The 21,739-nt window shown below is 37.3% G+C and overlaps 2 protein-coding genes across 3 annotated transcripts; one reads left to right on the forward strand and one right to left on the reverse strand.

Annotated features, from left to right (window-relative positions):
• Window positions 1–111: 111 nt before the first annotated feature.
• Window positions 112–9,379, reverse strand: LOC110821585 (uncharacterized). The gene is made up of 8 exons (XM_022051477.2): window positions 6,065–9,379; window positions 5,194–5,676; window positions 4,524–5,033; window positions 3,249–4,070; window positions 2,569–3,066; window positions 1,700–2,143; window positions 592–1,419; window positions 112–395 (listed from the first exon to the last, which is right to left on the reverse strand). Exons 1-8 carry the CDS (start codon window positions 8,837–8,839, stop codon window positions 363–365), a joined length of 6,393 nt encoding a protein of 2,130 aa, XP_021907169.2. The 5' UTR covers window positions 8,840–9,379; the 3' UTR covers window positions 112–362.
• Window positions 9,380–9,912: 533 nt separating this feature from the next.
• LOC148253623 (uncharacterized) lies at window positions 9,913–21,548 on the forward strand. Of its 2 annotated transcripts, XM_088206219.1 has the most exons (8): window positions 9,913–11,975; window positions 12,165–14,987; window positions 15,313–15,798; window positions 16,007–16,516; window positions 17,638–18,474; window positions 18,617–19,126; window positions 19,352–19,828; window positions 20,083–21,548. In XM_088206219.1, the coding sequence occupies exons 2-8, from the start codon at window positions 12,195–12,197 to the stop codon at window positions 20,950–20,952; spliced, it is 6,483 nt and encodes a 2,160-aa protein (XP_088062345.1). In that variant the 5' UTR covers window positions 9,913–11,975; window positions 12,165–12,194; the 3' UTR covers window positions 20,953–21,548. The 2 variants fall into 2 exon arrangements, with proteins under 2 accessions (XP_088062345.1, XP_088062344.1); XM_088206218.1 differs by having other exon boundaries at window positions 9,913–14,987; window positions 20,083–21,547.
• Window positions 21,549–21,739: the final 191 nt, after the last annotated feature.

A 21,739-nucleotide genomic window follows, 5' to 3' on the forward strand; every position in this document is an offset into this window, starting at 1 on the left:
AGTTCCCTTCCGGAGGTGTATGCTGAAGAAAACATACAATTAGAGGAGTCAAATCAGATTTCGGCAACCTTCTATGACATAGCCAAGGGGGTGAGCATTTTTATCTGCATGTTTTATCAGATTTAAAAGTGTATTAAAATCTGTTTCAACAATAATGTCCATGAGCCCTTTCTTTAAAGTAATTCGTAGATGTTTCAGCACAAGAATCTGGGCTTGAAAAATTCCGTAGTTATTATTCCATATTGATGGAGAAGCCTTTGAGTCAGTTCCCATGGTGAAACCAACAGCTGCAGCAACTCCCTCTTGACACCTTACGGCAACCAGTTGCATTAAGTATGACCGATCCTCGTGGTGGGGGAATTCTAGCAACTCACGTGGTTTTCTGATGGACCATTCTGTTCATCAAAGAGGGGAGAAGATAAATTATTGAGCTTCAATTCAAGTGCATACAAGAATGTGATGTAGCTTACATCTTATATATATATATATATGTATGTATATTCTCATTAGCTGTAAACTTGAAGAGAAAAACAAGCAAATTGGTGACAACTGCTATTGGAGATAAACATAATCTGATAAATATATAGGTACCATTTCAGTGTAGATGAGGCGAATGGTGATGTTAAGGTCATCATCCCAGCGCCACTGATCCCATTCCTTCGTCAGCCATACTCTGCACAGCAATGGTGTGGTTAAGATTTCTCCTTGGGAGAAAAGCTCCAACCTTGGACACTTGCATATAATTACTTCCTCCAAAGTTGGAAATTTCAGAGCAGAAAATGCCAAGCAGAAGCATGAGAGGCTTGACAAAGAATCAAGCTCCAAGCGTTTCAATTTTCTGAAGATAATCTCTCTTTCATCACCCTCATCTGAAACCACTTCCCTCACTGTTTCACATTCCCTTATTCTCAATTCTATGAGTTGCACCAGATTTTTAGCTGCCGAGGATGTGAATAAATTCACTAATCCACGACAATCCCATACATCCAAAGTCTTCAGATTTGAAAGAGGTGCATAGGATGGTGCTAAATTAATCAAACTGTCACATAACCACACTTCTAAAGATTCAAGTTTTTGAAAAACTGATCGCCATTGCCAGCCTTGTTTCCATAAATACGTTACATAAGGAAGATCGTACAATCTTATATTTCTTATCCATGTGAAGATGCCAGTATACATTTGCCCTCCTGGAAACTCTAAATATGGCAATATTTCTTCAAAATCACTGCAAGAAATACCCAATTTGTCCAGATTTCGCAATCCATCAAGAAAACCCAAAGGGAACATAACTGATCCAACATGAAAGCACTGCAGTTGAAGAAATTTTAATTTGCAATTAAGGTCTCTTAGAGACCTCTCAGGGAATACAATGTTGATGTCATTCCAATTCAATGCCAACGCTTCCAAGTTTTGGAGAATCTGAAAACCAACCAAACAGAAACAATTGCACTTGATGTTCTTTCAAAAAAAATTTGGAAGAGGACGGTTAAATAAATAAATAGCTGTACTATCCCCTTGATCATTTTAACAACTAGATGCTAGCATCATAAGTAAAACCATGATTATCTCACAGTTTTAGGAATCTTGCAAAATAGCTACTTATTTTTGTGTTGTTTCAAGGTGTTGTTCTGAAAAGTTGGGAAGATCTACATATTTTGACATCTAAAACAGAACTAAAGGAGTTAAAAATGAAACACACCTTGTCAACGAAGAAAAGAGGTTGCTCTTGGGATCTAAGGAGCTCCTGAGAGAATATCTTTAATTTTTCACAGTGAAACACGTGTAGTAGATTTAATACTGGCCAATCTATAGAATGTACACCAGGATAGAAACTTTTGAGTTCTTGCATAGTTCCCAGTTCTAAGGACATTAATCGCGGAAACACAAAGTTAATGGCTGCTGCTTCTTCTTCATCCTTTGCAACAATATGCTCTAACTGAGAGCAAGAATCTACTGTTAGCTGCTCAAGTTGCAGAAGAGATCTAGCTGCCGAGGCTGGAAAAATTGTAGACATATTTTGACAAAATCGGACTTTCAGTATTTTTAATTCATGAAGAATGTCCGCTGCAGTGTGGTTGCCCCATAAATTTTTTATCTTGTCCATATCTGAGATTAAAACTTCCTTCAGCTTAGGGAGCACGACCTATAAATGCATCCTGTGTTAGTAAGATCGCTTCATTGCTACCCCAATTAACATGACAGGAGTAAGAAAAGACCTATGCATGAACTAAAACTTTGATTACATTAAGGGATGTGTTTGCAGGATGTTGAATGATGAAAATAACATAAAGCAAAGTTATTTGTCATTGCCGTCTTTGTTTCAGGTGGCACCCCTTTGGTGTCTTGTTTATATGATGCTTGTTTTTACTCTCAGAAACGAATGTGGCCTTTCGAGTAATTAGCCAGATAAATCCAGAGATAATACTGAAAGTTACATTTGAATCTTTTTGTACAGAGATAATACTGAAAGTCACACCGGAAAAATGATGTTCAGATCATGGTACAAAGAAAAGGATGGATGCACTTCAACCTGACAGATATAATTTAAACCAATAAAGTAAAACATACCTTATCTTCGAAAAAGGATGCATCTGGGTTATTAAGGATTTCAATAGTTTCATCATTAGAAGAGACCTCTGGAGCATGATCCGACAAAAATAATGAAGCAAATTTCAGAATGTTGGGACAATTATTTATGGTGAGATTTTCTAATGCAGGACATTCCAGAATATTTGTTCCTGAACAGAAGCTTGTCAGGATGGGCAATGACTCAAGAGTAACAGTAATAAGTAAGGGAAATATCAGTTTAACTGATGCCATTTCCTCTGTTGCTTCGTATCTAATAATTTCTTTCATCACGCTACAATTCTCTATTTTCATTACTTCCAGGTGAACAAGGTTCTGAGCCATGGAGGCAGTGATCAGATACCTCAAGTTGTTACAGTTACTAACTTCAAGCAGTTTCAGGCTTTTGAAGTCCAAAGGTAAAACAGGGCCACTGTTCCATATTTCGACCAACTCTGGGAATTCCGAGAGCTTCAGATGCTCTAAGCCAAAAAATCCACCCTGCCGAGTGAAGAACTTTCAGTAAATCATAGTTAAAACTTTTACCAAATAAACTTGCACTTATCTGGAAAAAAATAAGAAGATGAAGAAGAACCAATTTCACCAAATAATAATAAGAAAAAGCAACCATTAAATATGTATATATTTGATGAGAGAAGGAAGTTTGATAAATTAGTTTATACCATTTCTGTGAAAATATGTTTAATGGTGGTGTTAAGGTCACCATGCCATTGCCCCACATCTTCTTCTGTCAATTGTACTTTCTGCAACTTTGGTGCCCTTACAACTCCATGACAAAAGATCCCCATCCTAGGGCATCCTCTGACAATAACCTCTTCCAGGGATGGAAATTCAAAAGTACATTCTCCGTGGCAGAAACTTGTGAGGCTTGGTAAAGAATTAAGTCCCAAATGCTTCAATTTGGTGAATGCAATCCCATCTCGGACATCATCCTGAATGTTCACTAAGATCTCTTCTATCCTTTCACAGTCACTTATACTTATTTTCGTGAGCTGCACTAGGCTTGTAGCTGCTCGGACTGTGCCCAAATCTATTAATCTATGACAATTTGATATCTCAAGAGTTGTCAGACTTTGGAAATTTATTAATGATGGGACTAATTTTCTTAATTTTCCATTCACAGTTCTTGAGTCTTGGAAAACTGGGCCACGATTTATTTCTTCCTTCCATAGATGCTTCAGCACAGGGAGTTTAGACAACTTTAATTCCTTAAACTTGGTTAACCTCCCTGAATGTGTTTGTTCTCCACCAATCACTTCACATTGGAATATTTCTTCTAATGGAGCATCAGTAATATGAAGCCTTTCAAGATTGGGTAATATTTGAATGAAGCTAAGAGAAGACACACTGGGTTGCTTAAGACTGCCCATCAACTCAAGAACTTTTAGTTTGTGAAAATATGCAGCTGAGAACTGGGAACACCATAACTCTGTCTTAGCATCAATTCCCTCTACCTTCAGCTCCTCTAGATTATGGAAAGTAGTCTGGAAAACCAGTAATCACTATTAAAATATGCAGAGCATAAAATCCATGATAAATGACATAAAAATGGTTCCATAACCTCATTCATTTAAAAAGAGAAGATCATAAGGTATTCTTCAACCAAAACCTTTGTTTTGGACACCTCTAATTACTAATCATTAGTTAAATCATTCAGCATAGAGTTTGTTCGGGAATTAGAAGTATGAATGCTCTGCCTCTATTTGTGTCAGTATGTACACTTCGCCTAACTTTAATATAAAGTTTTTTAACAGTTCTGGATTTTGCTATGATTTTCTTTACCATGGAGGAAAAATGGTTGCATCTTAAAGCACAAAATCTGTGATGACTATTTGGGAAAATTTAAAAATACATAATCTCGAAGTGTTAAAGATCAGCATATTCTTACTGAGGCTAACAATGTGGACATACTTTTATCAGACTACTTTTAGCCATACCTCATCAGCCATGAACAGGGGCTGCTGAATCAGTGTATCAAGTTGCCCCCTCATGCTTTGTGCTTCCTGTGACCTCATAAATTTTGAAGCAAATAGTGTCAATTTGTCACAAGCATATAAATCCAATTTTTTCAACAATGGCCACTCTGTAGTATGCACACCAGGATAGAAACACTTTAGTTCCTGTAAGTTCCACAGCTCCAAGATGGTTATTTTTGGGAACACAATTCTAAAGGCAGTTCCTGTCTCCGTTGCTTGAGGGACAGTTAAATTGGGCTCTTGGTGTTCAAATATCACCTGTAATGAATCACAGAGATTTATTCCTAACCGGTCTAATCTCTGGAGCTTGCTCATCATATTAGATGGAAAAATATTCTTGATCCTTCTACAATTCCATATGGAAAGATAATCTATCCTGGAGAAAGCACCAGCAGCAAGTTGGTTGTGCCATAATTTCTCCACTTTCTGCAGACCATCAATTATTAACCTCTCTATGTTTGGCAATCCAAGCTGAGAAAATTGTATCAATATAAAAAAATTTGAGATCAGAAACAAAAGATATGCAAAAGATAACTTAATTTTGAGGGTCCTACATAACAGAAAAGAAAGAGGAATGACTTGAAGAGGGAGTATGTAGGAGAAATGGAAAATCTGAGAGAAAAAAGCACACCTTTTCATCAAACAGAGGAATGTCACCATTGATTCTCCTCCCTGAGTGTGTTCTTGAATGATCTCCACCCACAACACTTGGTGCACCGGTAGTGTTTAGGTTAAACGTCTTCAATTCAGGGCATTGCTTTATTACCAGCCATCTCAAGGATGGAAATTCAATTAAATTTGCTGCACAAAATCCAGTGAGTTTTGGAAGATTTTCAAGCCTCAAGTCATATAATTCAGGGAACAGCAAGTGGTTGATTGCTTCTTTCTCCATGACCCTTTCTATTGCGTTACAATTGCGTATTACAAGTGTTTTGAGTTGCATAAGATTTTTAAGCATATAAGAAGGGAATAGACATGTTAAACTACCACATCCCTCCAGATTCAAGGTTTTCAGATTCTTCAGGCAAGAAGAGATTGTTTGGAGTTGGTCAGGCCAAATCTTTGCTATCTTCACAGAGGTTAGTTTCAATTCTTCCAAGTTAGGGAATCGAACCTGCATGCACGGGTTTGCTTCATGAACTACTAAATTTGAAGAGACAAGAAATAAAAAACAGCATTAGTTATATTATAAGATTAGGAGAACGGTGCGTGTGTCTGAGCTGAATATCCTTATAATTTAGATGATCATCATATTTTCTATCTCTGTAGACTTGTAAAACCACATATTTTGACACCCATTGGTTCGTACTTTTTTGAGCTTGTTTACTGTTGTGAAGAAGTGAAACTGAAGTTCTTCATTTTTGCTCAGACAGAACTCAAGAAAGTTTATTTTAGTTCATTGTTTGTGGCACATCCTATGTCCGAATAGGAATTACTTGATGACATTAAACTTTTGTACAGTCACAAATGACATTTAAGAAAAAGTCAGATATGCATATTACCTTTTCATCCAAAAGTGGCATAGAGTTGGACATAGTACTCCAGGATGTTGAAGGCGAATCCATGTGGCAGAAGCTAATGAACGAAGATAGATTCTTCAGTGTCAAGGAATGTAATTGACAAAGCTCGACATTGCTTCTGGCTTCATTATCAACAACAGCAACCAGTCTTTCCTCAGCAACAATACCTAACATTTTCTCACAGTCAGTTACTTCAATTTCTTGAAGTTCCACAAGGTCCTTGAACAAGGAGAATGAAAACAGACTCTCCAGTCTTCCACAGCTTCCTACTTTTATTATTCTCAATTTGCTGAAAGACCCCACTGGGAATTTCCCATGACATATCTTCTCCAAGTTGATCATATTCTGAAGAAACAAGGACGCCAAAATTGGAAAAGCTTTTGAACTAATCCATGGATCGTCCATTGTGTTTATGATGTATCTAATGTCGGGACTATTGTGGACATGGAGATGTTTCAGTTGTGGCAATCCTTCCCTGTCTAGTTTCCAAAGAATGCTTGGTTCACCCTTCAATTCATCCAAATACAGATCTTCAGTTTTTTCAAGCAACTTGTACATTCCATCCTCCAAAAGAAAGCTTGTGCCATGCTTGAGTTTTAATGTTCTTTCAGTTTCATACTTACCATGCCAGTCCCATTCATCTCCCATAAATATTCGGTATTTAGTCAACCTTTCAGAAAATAAATCATTCAACATAATCTGGATGTTAGGAATATGTATGTCAAGAGCTGTCAGGTTAGGCAAGCACCTTAACTCTGCAAGGCTAGCATTGCTTGTCTGATTTCTTAGATCTTCATTTTCCCATAGCTTGAAGCTGTTACCCAGGTACAGTTCTTCTAATCTACATAGGCTTGATATGACACCCCGAGGAATTACCTTGATTTTGGGGCAATCACTCAAATCCAACAACTGTAGCCTAGTAAGTTGGCCTAATTCCTTTGGCAATTGTTCCACATCACAATCTACAAAGCTGAGAATTTCAAGCTTTGTTAATTCTCCGATAATAGTTATCTCTTGCAACACACAAGAATATAGACACAAGCTACGAAGGTTGGCAAGGAGACATATTGAGGAAGGTAATGATGGGATGCGCATTTCAGTGAAATCCAGAACTCTTAGCTCCCTCATCCTATTCAGAAAATTTTCAGGAAGCTCCAGAGAAGGATTCCATATACAGATAAATTTCAATTTTGGATATTCCATTTCTTCAGGAAGCTCCCTGATGTCACTGTGCAATAAGAGGATTCCAGTTGAATCAGCATATGGCCACTCTCTTGGCCCAACCGAATTTTTAATTGTGAGCACGTGCTTGTCTCGAGATGCAATTGATAGAGCGACATCACGGACAACATCATGTATGGCAAACTGATCATTGGTAGAACGATCAACCAGCAAACAAGAGGCTTCAAGGTTACAGAGTAAAGAATTTACTCTATCTCTTGTTTCTTCCATGGTCTTGGTTTCTTGAAATACACCCAAGCCTATACCATATTTCAACAAGTCCATAATAATAGTATTACCAATAATACCACAAAGCAAGAAAGTTGCTTTTAGTTCTTCAGTTTCTAAATTGTTGTAACTCAACTCAATAGTTGAATATATAACTGCCTGTATTCCGGTGAAGTTCCTCGAGGAAGGCCTCCGTAGGTCTAGCAATGCATTCTTCCATTCGGATGAGCTCTTATTTTTCAAAGCCTTTGCAACTGTTACAATGGCAAGGGGCAAACCTGCACACTCCTTTGCTACCTCAGTTGCAGTTACTTGCAAATCAGGATTCTCAACGGTGCTGCTTGCCATTTTCTTGAACAGTTCCCATGCTTCCTTCTCAGGTAAAATGCCAACTGGAAAATTCTTCTGAGTCTCCATCTCACGTGACAAAACATTTTGATCCCTTGATGTCACTAGGATCTTGCATTCCTTGTGAGCTTCACCAAAAGGAATCCCCACTTTCTCCAAGTCAAGTTTCTCCCACAGATTGTCCAAAATTATGAGGATCCGCTTCTCCTTCTTCAATCTGTCACATAGCCTATCTGCTCTGCCTGATAAAGTCTCTTCCCGAAACTCCAAGCCCAGCTTATCTGCAATTTCTCCCTGAATTTTCTTAATATCTTGTTCCTGGGAGACCTCCACGAAAACCAAAACAGGAAATTCTCCTTCTTGCTTGACTTTACTGGCAACTTCTTTCGCTAATGTGGTTTTTCCAATACCACCCATCCCGTATATCCCAACCATGCCGATATTTGGATCCTTTAAGGCCTCTATAACTCCATTCAAGGTATGCTTTCTTGAGTTGAAGTCCTCGTAACCTTTGACACTTGTAATCCCTATCCCTTGTGGAAGAGGACGATATGAAACCCTCTCAAAGCTGCTTTCGACATTAAGTTTAACAATAGTCTCTGTCTCCTTTGCTGCTCTCCTGCCAACCCGATAACGTGATCTCAATGACCTTCTAAACCATTCCTTTTGGGCTCTTTCTTCGGCTTTCCTGATAACCTTCTCTCCTTCTTCAATGTTCTTGTCCACATTGTCTAGCCACCTTTGGACAACAGCCTCGATCTCTTCCCCTCTTCTTGTAGCATCATCAACCCAATGCTGCACCTTATCTCTTTCATCTTTCAGTTTCTGAAGTTGGTTCTTGAGGTCCTCTATGTTGGTCTTGTACTTGAGCAAATAACCAATTTGTCGCCCAACAGAAGCCACTGAGTGGTCGACAAGTACAGAGGAAAAGGCAGTGACAAATTCCACAGCCAGCTCCATAGCCACAGCTTTTAGTAAAGAAAACAAGAAGCTGTTAACAAGAATCTATGGATTAAGATTCAGATTTGAATGCCAAGGGAACGCACTCAAACCACAGATGACAAAATGATAGAGAAGCCATGTCTGAGTTTGGTCGCTTCACATGGACGACAAAATGAAGAAGCAACAGCCGCTTGACTCAAAAGCGCGTTTCCTGGGGGCCTGTGAGTGGCTCATTATGGTTTCAGCCCTGTCCAGACGACCATGTTTCTGGTCAACTCTCTGCTCAATCATTGCTTCCCCCCTCCGCAAAGAAAAACCAAAATGAACATGCTCGTTCCACAATACATCAAACAGAAATTTTAACAAAAAGGATCAACCAAAGAACAAATGAAAAAAGGGAGGTACAAATTCTAAATGGTTTATGTTTTCACAGTGAAAATTTCCAAAAGAAAACCCATGTGAACTACAGAATGAGAATACCTACACATGAGATAAAATGGACAGTCATCGTCTCAGTAAGATAGAAGAAAATGTCAGAGTCTGCAGGCTCACAGAAAGAACCTTCCCCATATGGGGCTTTTTTTTTTTTTTTAATAAAAAAAAGGGAATCATTTTTTGGGAGTCAATTCATTATAAACGACAAAACTGGAGAAGCAACTATCCAACTACAAATAAACTCCCGTTAAACAAACATAACGGAGTTTCGAATACAAGCCTCGTTTGTCAGGCATAATCATAACGACCGTTAACACTGAAATAATGGTAAATAATAAATAATTAATATATAATATTTTAAAAATGTAAAAAAAAATTATATTTATATTTAAATAATTATTTATTTTATTAAATATAAATATAATTATATTTTTAAATAATTTTTTTTATTACATATTTTTTATTTTTTTACATAATAAATATAAATAAATTAATAATTTAATTAAAAATATAATTATACCATACATTAATATATAATTATTTAAATATAAAAAAAATTTATTATTTTTATTTTATATATTATTATCATTCAATTATTATTATTATTATATATTAATTAAATTTATATAAAAAAATATATATATATATAGACAGGGACAAAAGCTGCTGTTCAAGAAATGCCAGCAATTTGCATTTTAAAAAAGTTCCAACTTGATATTCAATTAAAGACTTGATTCAAGTTAAATAATACCAGTCTCAGTATTTCTGTTTAGGGTTCTTAGTTCTTCACCCAGCTCCAGATCAGAATCATGAAAACCAGATGCAGAGGGGCTATATCCATTAACTCAGTCACTACCCTCAGAACTCTCCTCGTCTCTTCACTGCCCACTTCAATGGCGTTTATGCTCTGACCGCCAAAAACCAGAGCTTGAATTGTCTCCTCGTTTGGAGTCTGCCCACCAACAGTTTGACGAAATGCCTTAAAGAAACTTCTCTCAATTGGCTTTTCTATCGTCAAAACTAAATAATTCGAACTTGGCTCCATCAAAGTTCATGTTGGAGTTGAATTCAAGACAGAATTTGAACCTTCAGGAAAAAGAAATAAGTTCGCTATACACACAGACACACATATATATACACTCGTCCCAACATACGTAGCAGTCTTGGGGGCAGTGTGCACCACAGGAATCAAGAGGATTTGGACACTTGTTTTTTATTGATCTTAACCTCTTTTTGCTTCTTATGATTATATCTCTTGCTTCTTATGATTATAACTTTTGAGTTAAACTTTGTAAAAAACACTTGTAAATTTAATTGTTTGGTTGTAAAAATACTTTTTTCATAAATAAAAAAAAAAGACTGAAGCAAAAGGTTGAGCTAAACGTGTCTAACGAATGCCTGAAAGGAAACAGACCAATTCAGAGGACAACCCCATAGCAGAGGGAGTAAGAAGAAGGAACTGTTTACACGGAAAGTATATATACAAAATGAAATTCTGTGATCAGAACTTATACGAGAGCAAACCATGACGGAAAAGCTCTCAACTTGCACTATTTTATGTTAGAAGATGGAAAAGAACCAGACAACCAGACATTTATCTTTGTTCTCAAGTCTTGCTCTTGTGGTTTCGATTTGCAACAAGTTATTTCATATTCATAGTGATATAGCTCATATGGGTCCTGAAAATGCTATGTATAATATAGGATTGGTCTTGTTGAGAAGCGTGGGGAGATGGGTGTTTTTAGTTTTGCAGATAAACTGTTTGACAAAATTCCTGCGAGAGACGATATGGGTTGGAATGTGATGGTGATTGCGGCATTTTTAATGTCTGCTTCGTGGGATTTTCTACGGAGTTTGGTAGTTGCTTCCGCCATTGATTTTCCTTCCGGGATTGAGTTGACTGAAATAAAATAAAGTCGAAATATTTTTGAGAAATAAGAACCCATCTTCTACGTTTCTTCCTCCTGCCAAGTTTGACTTTGGTGATATGTTTGAATATTGACATTCCACTTGTATATGATCTGTATTTGATTCACATTTGTACTGACAACCAATAGAAAATCCCACTTGGGAAAAAATAAATTAAGAAGTTGTATGGTAATTTAAATATATATATGTATATATCATTATTATTTGACTAAGGGTATTTTATCTTTTTACTATATATATATATTTCTTAATTTTTAGTGGGAGCTATGAACAGAATTATCATTCTTTTCCATTAATTCCTTTTACCATGTTGTTCTTTTGTGAAAATTATTGTATATTCCTCAACTATGACTAATTTGGAACATCCTACCTTTTTTCATTTGTTCATTTCGATTTTGCATAGTTTATAATCTGAAGGCAACTTGCCAACCTTATGGTACTAACCTGTTAAAGCCAATATAAAATAAAAAAAATCTGCCCAACTTTTTGCAGCTATGCAAAGAGAGGAATGACTGAGTTAAGAGTTGACTCCGTAAGCAATGACATGGAGTTTATGCAGATGCTATGAACAAACCTCTTTTACCAGTTATCCTTCCTTCTGAATTAAAGCAGCACTTTTTGCAGCCATGCAAAGAGAGGAATGACTGAGTTAAGAGTTGACTCCATAAGCAATGACATGGAGTTTATGCAGATGCTACGAACAAACCTCTTTTACCAGTTATCCTTCCTTCTGAATTAAAGCAGCTGCTGCTTCTTTTTCTTTACATCCATTTCTAACCACTAGATTAATGTATGGCTTCTCTCTGTTTTTTCTTTCTTTGGTTTTTGTACTTTTGGGCATCTGAATCTTAATGTTGATCCAAACATTCATAACTGGTTGTCACCAGTTTGTTTCGTAGGCATTCGTCAACACATTCTTGTTTTTTGTTTCTTTACTTTTTTTTTTCCTTCTTTGTCTTTGTCAACTTGATTCCTGTAGAAAGAAAGAGAAGGAAAAAGAAGGGAGAAGATGGCCCTTGAGGTGAGTCTGCAATTTGTTGCTGCTTTTTCCTCTGTAGTTGCCGAGAACTCCATAGTTCCAGTTGGGCGACAAGTTGGTTATTTGTTAAAGTATAAGAACAACCTGGAGAACCTCAAGAAGCACTTGGAGACGCTAAAAGATGAAAAGGAGAAGGTGCAACATTCGGTTGATGATGCTATAAGACGAGGAGAAGAGGTTGAAGCTGCTGTTGAGAGGTGGCTGAACAATGTTGGCAGAATCATTGACGATGCAGACAAAATCATTGCCAAAGGTGAGGAACATGCACAGATGGGATGGTTCAAAAGGTCTTGTGTTCATCTGAGATCACGTTATAAGGTTGGCAGGAAAGCAGCAAAGGAGAGAAAGACTGTTGCTCAACTCCAAGATGAAAGCAGATTTGACAAGATTTCATATCGGCTTCCTCCTCAGGGGATAGGGATCACATCTGTCAAAGACTACAAGGCCTTCGAGTCAAGAAGGCGTACCGTGGATGGAGTTACAGATGCCTTAAAGGATCCCAATGTCAATGTTATTGGTGTGTATGGTATGGGAGGTATTGGCAAAACCACTCTAGCAAAAGAAGTTGCCAATAAAGTCAAGCAAGAAGGAGTATATGCTGTTGTGGTTTTTGTTGAGATCTCACAGAATCAAGATTATAAAAAAATTCAGGGGGTAATTGCAGACAAGTTGGGATTGGAATTTCGAGAAGAGACAATAACTGGCAGGGCAGATAGATTGTGTGATAGATTGAAGAAAGAGAAGAGGATCCTCATAATATTAGACAACCTGTGGGAGAAGCTTGATTTGGAGAAAGTCGGTATTCCTTCTGGAGAATCTCACAAGGGATGCAAGATCCTGTTGACATCAAGGGATCACACTCTTCTCTCATCCGAGATGGAAGCTGAGAAATGTTTTCCAGTTGGGATTTTAATAGAGGAGGAAGCCTGGGACTTGTTCAAGAAAATGGCTGGGGACAAGGTTGAAAATCCTGATTTTCACTCTACTGCAATTGAGATTGCAAAGGAGTGTGCAGGTTTGCCTCTTGCAATTGTAACAGTTGCGAAGGCTTTGAAAAATAAGAGCTCGTTTGAGTGGAAGAACGCAATGGCAGAACTAAGGAAGCCGTCCTTACGGAACTTTACTGGAATTCAGGCAGTTATATATTCAACTATAGAGTTGAGTTACAACAATTTGGAAACTGAAGAACTAAAGGCAACTTTTTTGCTTTGTGCTCTTATTGGCAATACACTCATTATGGACTTGCTGAAATATGGTATTGGCTTGGGTGTCTTTCAAGACACAAATACCATGGAAGAAACACGAGATAGAGTAAACACTTTGCTCTGCAGCCTTGAAGCCTCTTGCTTGCTGGTTGATCGGTCTACCAATGATCAATTTTCCATACATGATGTCGTTCGAGATGTTGCACTATCAATTGCAGCCAGAGACAAGCATGTGCTGACAGTAAAAGATGCTGTTGGACCAAAAGATTGGCCCTATGTTGATTCCAGTGGAATCCTCTTATCTCACAGTGATATCAATGAGCTTCTAGAACAAACAGAGTACCCAAAGTTGAAATTCCTCTGTATATGGAATCCTTCTCTGGAACTTCCAGACAATTTTCTGACTGGGATGAAAGGGTTAAGAGTACTGGATTTCACTGAAATGCGCATTCCATCATTACCTTCCTCAATATGTCTACTAGCTAACCTTCGAAGCTTATGTCTGTATTCTTGTGTCTTGCAAGATATAAAGATTATAGGAGAACTAAAGTCACTTGAAATTCTTAGCTTTATTGATTGCGACTTGGAACAATTTCCTAAGGAGTTAGGCCAACTGATTCGATTACAATTGTTGGATTTGAGTGATTGTCCCAAAATCAAAGTTATATCTCACGGTGTCATATCAAGTCTCTCTAAATTGGAAGAATTGTATCTGGCGAATAGCTTCAACCAGTGGGAGGTTGAAGAACTTAATGATCAAACTAGTAATGCCCGGCTGACAGAGTTAAGATACTTGCCTCACCTGACAGCCCTCGACATACAAATTCCTAACACCCAGATTATGGTGAAAAATTTGTTATCTGAAAAGTTGGATAGATATCGAATATTAATAGGAGATGTATGGGACTGGTATGGTAAGTATGCCACTGACAGAACATTAAAACTCAAGAATGGAACAGGCCTGCTTATGGAGGATGGCATGTACAAGTTGCTGAAAAAAACTGAGGATCTGTATTTGGATGAACTGACGGGTGAAGAAAGCATTCTTTGGAAACTAGACAGGGAAGGTTTGCCAAAATTGAAGCATCTCCATGTCCAAAATAGTCCTGAAATGAAATATATCTTAAACTCAATGGACGAGCCATGGATTAGTTCAAAAGCTTTTCCAATCCTAGAGTCATTGTTTCTTCAAAATATGATGAACTTGGAGAAGATATGTAATGGGAAACTCACATCAGGGTCTTTCAGAAAATTGAGTGTAATAAAAGTGGAAAATTGTGGAAGATTGGAGAATCTATTCTCATTCTCCATGTTCAGGAGTTTTGAGCAACTTCAGGAAATTGAAGTAACTGACTGCAAGAGAATGGCAGCTATTGTTACTGATGAAAGAATGTTTTCAATTGTTGATAATGAACTTACAACTGAAGTCGAGCTTATTAAATTCCGGTCCTTGATGCTGAAAAATCTATCGTCCTTCATCAGCTTCTGCTCCAACATGGAGTCACCTTCAACATCCCGAAGTACAAGCTCTAATTCCATCTCTCTTTTTGATGAAAAGGTAAGTATGCATTTTTTATTATTGATTTTCCTTTTTATTATTTCATAGTCACAGGATACACAATAAGTTATAAATCTAAAATAAGTATTCTAGAGCTTTGTTTGAGGTTAAAAAATGTCTCTTAGATTTACCTTTCCTGGGTGTGAATAAATTAATGTTGAATTATATGATTTTGCTAACCTGTCTAAGTGGTGATGATGATATTCCTGCACTAATACTTGGCTCCATAGATTCACCTTGGTCCTAATCATCTATCGTTTATTGCTGGTTCTCTTTCTTGTCGATTAAAATTTAGTAGTTCACGAAGCAAAATCTGTTCATGCAGATCCAACTCCCCAACTTGGAAGAGTTGAAACTGTTCTCGTTGAATATAACAAAGATTTGGCCCAAAGAACTGCAAGCAATTACTTGTTGCATTAGAAATCTGAAAGTCTTGAATGTGGAGGGATGTGCTGGTTTAAAATATCTATTCCCATATCATATTGTTAACGGTCTTATGCAACTCAAAACACTTGTTATCCGTGACTGTGAGATTATGAAAACAGTCATAGAGAAAGAAAGGCAGATTAACCACATGTTATTCCCTGTATTATATGACCTGAGGCTTGAAAATCTTCCAAAGCTCAGTGGATTTTGTGATGCAAATATAATTGAATTTCCATCTTTGAGATGGCTGGTGATAAAGAAATGCCACAAATTGAAGGTATTTAACTCAAATACTACAAATGCACCAAGGGTTGTGGGTCAACAATGTTCAAGAACAAACCTGGAGGGGATTAGCCAGGCTGACATTCCTCTATTTGATGAAAGGGTATACTTCTTTACCTCAAAATTTCTATTTTCTCTCATATGCTATCCCTCTTCAACTCACTCCTTTTTCTATATCTGCTATTTAGGATTCTGAAAAGGTCCTCACATATAAATATATAGATACATAGATATATATAAGATATATATATATATGTATATATAAACTGCTTCCGGTGTCAGTCATTTTATAATAATACAACTCTCTGCAGCTGCAACTGCCGAGTATAGAGAGGTTGATTATTGATGGTATGGATAAAGTGGAAAAGATATGGAATGACCAACTTGCTGCTGATGCTTTCTCCAGAATAGATTATCTTTCAATATGGAACTGCAAAAGGATCAAGAGTATTTTTCCATCTAATATGATGAGTAGGCTCCAGAGGATAGACCACTTGAGTATAAATCAATGCAGCTCATTACAGATGATTTTTGAACAACAAAGGTTCATTTTCACAGAGTCAAGTGCTTCAGCAGTAACTCGACCGACTGAGATTGAAGCAGTCTTTAGAATTGTCTTTCCTCATGTAACTATCTTGCAGCTTTGGGAACTACCAGAACTCAAGAATTTTTATCCTGGTATGCATACTACAGAGTGGCCATTGTTGAAAAAAATGGACTTATTTGCTTGTTACAAATTGAAGCTATTTTCTTCAAAAGAAGCACCAAGAGAGAGGCGATCTGATCCATCAATTCAGCAACCACTTTTCATTATTGATGAGGTATGATATAAAGTGGTCTGATAATTAAGAACATATCTATTATGTCACACTAGATAAGAACACGTACATGTCTATTCATCACAGCTTTCACACTTTTTAAGGTATGGAACTATGTCTCCACCTTTGTTCCGGGATTTGATGGACGAGTCTTTTTGTTTTATAGAAAAATAAGTATTATTAATAAGAGAAAGAAGATTACAAAAGATAGGGTAGAAAAAAAAGAAAAAACAGAAAGATCTACTGTTATTCGGAAAGAATAGTGTCAGGATAACAGCTTGTGAGGTATCCTTAATCAGCAACGCGTGTGTGAGAATCTACATTTGATGCTCTATTATTACTTCAGTTAATCATTTTCCAGTATAGTAGTAAAAAAGAATTAACACTAACAATTTGTTCTAGATACCACGACTAATTAGAGCTACTTCTCTTAACATTTATGTGATGTGTTCTTGAGTTTTGGAGAAAAATAGCCATTTCCTATAATGTTGTGAGTTGGCATTGCTACCTTGTAGCAAGCTATTTACAGCTGGTGGAGATTGTTAAGTTGTTTTCCTACTCTTGAGGTGTCACCTCTGCCCATTTGTGGGTTCATACAAAAAGTAATGAACATAAAGTTTATAGCAAGGAGCCTTTTTTTGTTGAGTATCAGGTTTTTGTGGCTAGAATGTTATGCCAAGAACTTTGACTGGCAAACTCACCCTGCACAACTTGGTTCAGATAAAATTATCTGAATGACCTATTGGTTGATCAGAAAGCATGTTTTTCCCCCAGGATGCAAAGGAATTGGTGTGCTATTTCACATTGATGTTATGTCTTTTATTTTCTTGTTGTTGCTGCTACGAGTGTATATTATCCCTTCTTTGCATACTTTTCCTCTACTATTGACATTTTTTCTTATTTAAAAAGAACAAAAAAATTCTGTCAAGTTTGAGAGACTCTTAGCATAACCAAGTGTTAAAAACTGATATATACGCTAAAGGGGGTCAAGGAGGATGATTTAGCACTAAGTGCTAATTACCATATTTAATGAGATACAAGAGGTTGCGATTAAACTTTTTGTTGCTTAATAGAAATTTTATTCTTTGGAGACATTATATTAATTAGGCTTATTGGTTTTCCAGGGTACGTTTCCTAACCTGGAGGAGTTGAAGATTGAGAAAATTGATGCCCTGACAGAAACTTGGTTCTCCCAATTCCCAGCGGTGTATTTCCGCAAACTAAAAGTTCTTGAGCTGATAGACAGTCTTAAGCAATCTAGTTTTTCTTCCCTTAGCTTCATTCAAATACTACCAAATCTTGAGAAACTTAATATAGATGATGCTCCCCTAGAAGAAATATTCCAATATGAAGTGCTTGGCAGAGAGGAAACACATTCAGGGAGGATCAACAGTTTAACTGAATTAAAGTTGTCCAGAATCCCCGCACTGAAGCACTTATTGAAGGAGGAACCATTAGCTGGTTCTAGTCTCCAAGACTTAAGAACTGTGGAAGTCACGGTGTATAGGAAATTGAGAAAATTAGTGCCTTCCCCAATAGCTTTCCAAACTCTGGCGACACTGGATATATCAAAATGTCATGGGTTGATAAATTTAGGGACTATTCAAGCAGCCAGAAGCTTAGTGCAGCTCAAAAAATTGACTGTAACTAATTGTGAAAGGGTAGAAGAAGTCTTTGTTCACATTCAGGATGGTGCCAAGGATGAGATTGCATTCACACATTTGAAGCATTTGGGACTCTACTCTTTACCTAGCCTTACAAGTTTTTGCCCAGGAGATTGTAATTTTGAATTCCCATCCCTAGAAGAAGTTATCATAAGAGGATGTCCCAGGATGAGGCTTTTCTCTCAGGGAGTTGTAAGCACACCAAAGTTACAGGTAGTACAATTGACAGAAGGAGAAGATAAAGGGCACTGGAACAGTGACCTTAATACCACCATAAAACAAGTCTTTGCAGAAATGGTATAAGTCAAACTTTCTTCTCTAGAATTCTTGCATAATTACATCTTATTATTTGTCAGTTTGATGTTACGGTTTATTAGTTATTTTTCCCCAAAAATAATGCATGTTTCAAATATGATTGCTGCAATTTATGTCTTGTTAGGGCGGATTTCTTGGCTTGGAGCACTTGAAGCTGTCCGACTTTCCAGAATTGGTGGAAATTTGGAATACTCATCCTGTTTTACCTTTGGACTTCAAAAGCCTTAAATTGCTTGAAGTTACCAACTGTAACGACTTGAGATACCTGATCACTGCCTCCGATGCACAGAACCTTGTTCACCTTGAAGAGCTGAAAGTAGAGAATTGTATCATGATGGAAGAAATTATTAGATATGAGTCAGCAGAGGAAACAGCGGAAACTAAATTGACATTTCCTTTACTCATCTCAATTTCTCTTGCATCATTGCCCATTCTAGCAAGTTTCTGTTCTGGGTTGGATACTCTGGAATTTCCGGCACTCGAAAACATTACGATAAAGAGTTGTCCCAATATGGTGAATTTTGCTTCTCCTTTCCTGAGGGATAATGGTTCAGAGATCACTACTAATTATGAAAATTTTGAAAGCCTTGGCAACAGAGATGCAGAGAACCCAGGAGCCTTGTTTGAGGATAAGGTAGGTGATCCATTATTGTCATATGTTATGCCATTTTTCTGGGGGAATTTCATTTTTCTTGAGGGTGAATTATTTTCCTTTATATTATTGAAAATCGTGCAACAATCCCTTAATATCCTATTGTACTCAAAATTCCTTCATTTCTCATGGTTTAGTTACTCCTATGTTGTTATTTAAGATAGAAATAAAGACTATGTTACTCCTAACATCGTACTTATTTTGCAGATCGCAATCCCAAAGTTGAAGGAAGTCACAATCTCACATATGGATAACTTGAGGCACCTATGGAGCAATCACATTTCAGCAACCTCCTTTTTCGAACTACAGATACTGAATGTGCAATACTGTGCACAGCTATCCACTATTTTTCCGGCCATTGTAGCTAGAGGTCTTCTTCAACTTCAGCAAGTTGTGATAGAAAACTGTGGGATGGAGCACATTGTTGGAAAGGATGAAGGAGAAACAGAACCCATCAACTTTGTGTTTCCTAATGTAACATCCCTGGAACTTAAGTATTTGATAGAACTCAAATCTTTCTACCCAGGCAAACATACAACCGACTGGCCGAGGCTAAAAAGACTGGATGTGTTTCATTGTGCACGATTGTGCCTATTTGCTCCAGAATTTTTACTCCAAGCAACATATCAAGATGATCAATTTCAAATCCCAGATGATGAGCAGCCGCTTTTCTTGATTGAAAAGGTATGAGAAACTGGAATACGTGCATGCCTGTGAGTGTGTTTTTCTTCCCCTAAAACTGTTAAGATATGAAATAGAAGTTCTCAGGCTTCCAGAGTAGCTGGTATAACTTGTTTCTGAATGTTCACTTTCGATGATGATACACAAGTTCTGATAGATGACCAAATGGGTGGTATAAAGATTGATTGTAGCTTTTCCACAAAAGTTTCTTTGGTAAAACACCAAATAATATTCGTTTGCGTTTGGTTGGTTTTCAGGTACTCCCCAACTTGGAAACATTTTCATTGGATGAGGAAAACATCACCATGATATCCTATAGCGATCCTTCAGTAGACCTCTTTCACAGTGCAAAATTTCTTCTCTTGCAATGCTATCATCATGTATCAGCAGTCATCCCTTTTAGTTTCCTTGAGAGGTTATATAATGTGGAGAAACTGTGCCTAGGTTGTAGTTACTTCCAGGAACTAATCCCAGATGAAGAGCTTATAGGAGAACCATATGCTGGGATATTTACGCGGATAAGGAATCTGAGGCTTGACAGTCTTCCTTCATTGACACGTATAGGGACGCGAGACTATCAGTTGGAATCAGCTCTACAAAGTCTTGAAACTTTAGAAGTATGGAATTGTGACGGTATGATCAGCGTAACCCCATTCTCATCATCTTTTGCAAATCTAAAAAGCTTGGACATAATGGGGTGCAGAGGACTGGTGAGCTTAGGAACAACCTCAGCAGTCCGGAGGTTGGTACAGCTCACAGAAATGAAGATAAGAGAATGTGATATAGTTAGAGAAGTAGTTCAAGATGAGGGAGATGGAACAGAAGAAGGGATTATTTTCAGCAAATTAAAACTTATAGAACTTGATTGCTTGCCCAGTCTCTCTTGCTTTTGTGTTACACATAACGTTCTCAAATTCCCGTCTTTAGAGGAAGTGATTGTCAACAAATGCCCTAAATTGGAGATTTTCTCTCAAGGGATAGTAACCACACCATTGCTGTGCAGAGTATGGCTGACAAAGGAATGGCATAAGTGGCGTTGGGAGGGAGACCTTAACATCACCATTCGTATGATTTACCAAGACATATTGCTACAAGCTGGTTCCTCAGACTATCCTCATACCAGGTAGAGGAGATCTCTCCATTTCTTAGTTGCTCTTCTTGATCTCCTTCATCCATACCTTCGCACAGATGTATCTGATACAAAGATGCTCAAGTTCCAGAGAATTAAATATTATGACAAATTATCTCAATGGTCTTTGTATATACCATCTCTGTAAATATATATATATTTTTTGTTTCAGATAATAGAATCCTCATTGTTGGATCTTTAGCACAAAAGCTAACGAGTGAACTAGATTCAAGAAAATAATTATTATTTGAATAAACTTTTTAGTATAAATTACATTTGCTTTCTTGAGTCGATCAACTAAAATGTTGTTTGAAACAAAATTTTACTTGGAGAGAATCATCTTCAAACATAACTTGATAGTAACCAGAACAGGAGGAAGATGATAGAAGAGATTACCAAGCTAGCCGAACAGGCATAAGAAACATGGCACTAGTGTTAGCAACAGAATTTCGTTGTGCTATGTGAGACAGGCTTTTCTTGTTGGGAAAACCCATGGTGCTATGTAGATGAAAGAGACAGAGAGGGTTTTAGGTTCTCTATGGTGAGCCTGGAATGTTGTAGAATTCATATTTGAGATGAAAACTGCAAACATAGGCTTGACCTAAACGGTGTTGTTTTGTATGATAGTTGGCGAGTAGCCAAGATTTTATTTGGTTTTAGAAGACTGTAAGATATCGAAGGAGATGGTTGCTTGGATCCAGGAGAGATTTCGTGTTTGGTTGTGCTTTGCAGGCTTCGTCTGTGACAATTAATGGAGAACGGACACTTGATTTCTCGATATGTTA

This window comes from Carica papaya, chromosome 6 (assembly GCF_054855325.1).
Source record: "Carica papaya isolate Zhongbai chromosome 6, ASM5485532v1, whole genome shotgun sequence".
Taxonomy (NCBI): domain Eukaryota; kingdom Viridiplantae; phylum Streptophyta; class Magnoliopsida; order Brassicales; family Caricaceae; genus Carica; species Carica papaya.

What these genes read in the sequence shown, in the direction of transcription:
- LOC110821585 (XM_022051477.2), bottom strand. Translation starts at nt 8,839, where the DNA reads ATGGAGCTGGCTGTGGAATTTGTCACTGCCTTTTCCTCTGTACTTGTC. An exon ending in CCCTGTTCATGGCTGATGAG is followed by an intron (nt 4,071 to 4,523) that starts GTATGGCTAAAA and finishes CTGGTTTTCCAG; the next exon opens with ACTACTTTCCATAATCTAGA. An exon ending in GCCTCATCTACACTGAAATG is followed by an intron (nt 396 to 591) that starts GTACCTATATAT and finishes TTTGATGAACAG; the next exon opens with AATGGTCCATCAGAAAACCA.
- LOC148253623 (XM_088206219.1), top strand. Translation starts at nt 12,195, where the DNA reads ATGGCCCTTGAGGTGAGTCTGCAATTTGTTGCTGCTTTTTCCTCTGTA. An exon ending in CACTTTTCATTATTGATGAG is followed by an intron (nt 16,517 to 17,637) that starts GTATGATATAAA and finishes TTGGTTTTCCAG; the next exon opens with GGTACGTTTCCTAACCTGGA. An exon ending in AACAAGTCTTTGCAGAAATG is followed by an intron (nt 18,475 to 18,616) that starts GTATAAGTCAAA and finishes ATGTCTTGTTAG; the next exon opens with GGCGGATTTCTTGGCTTGGA.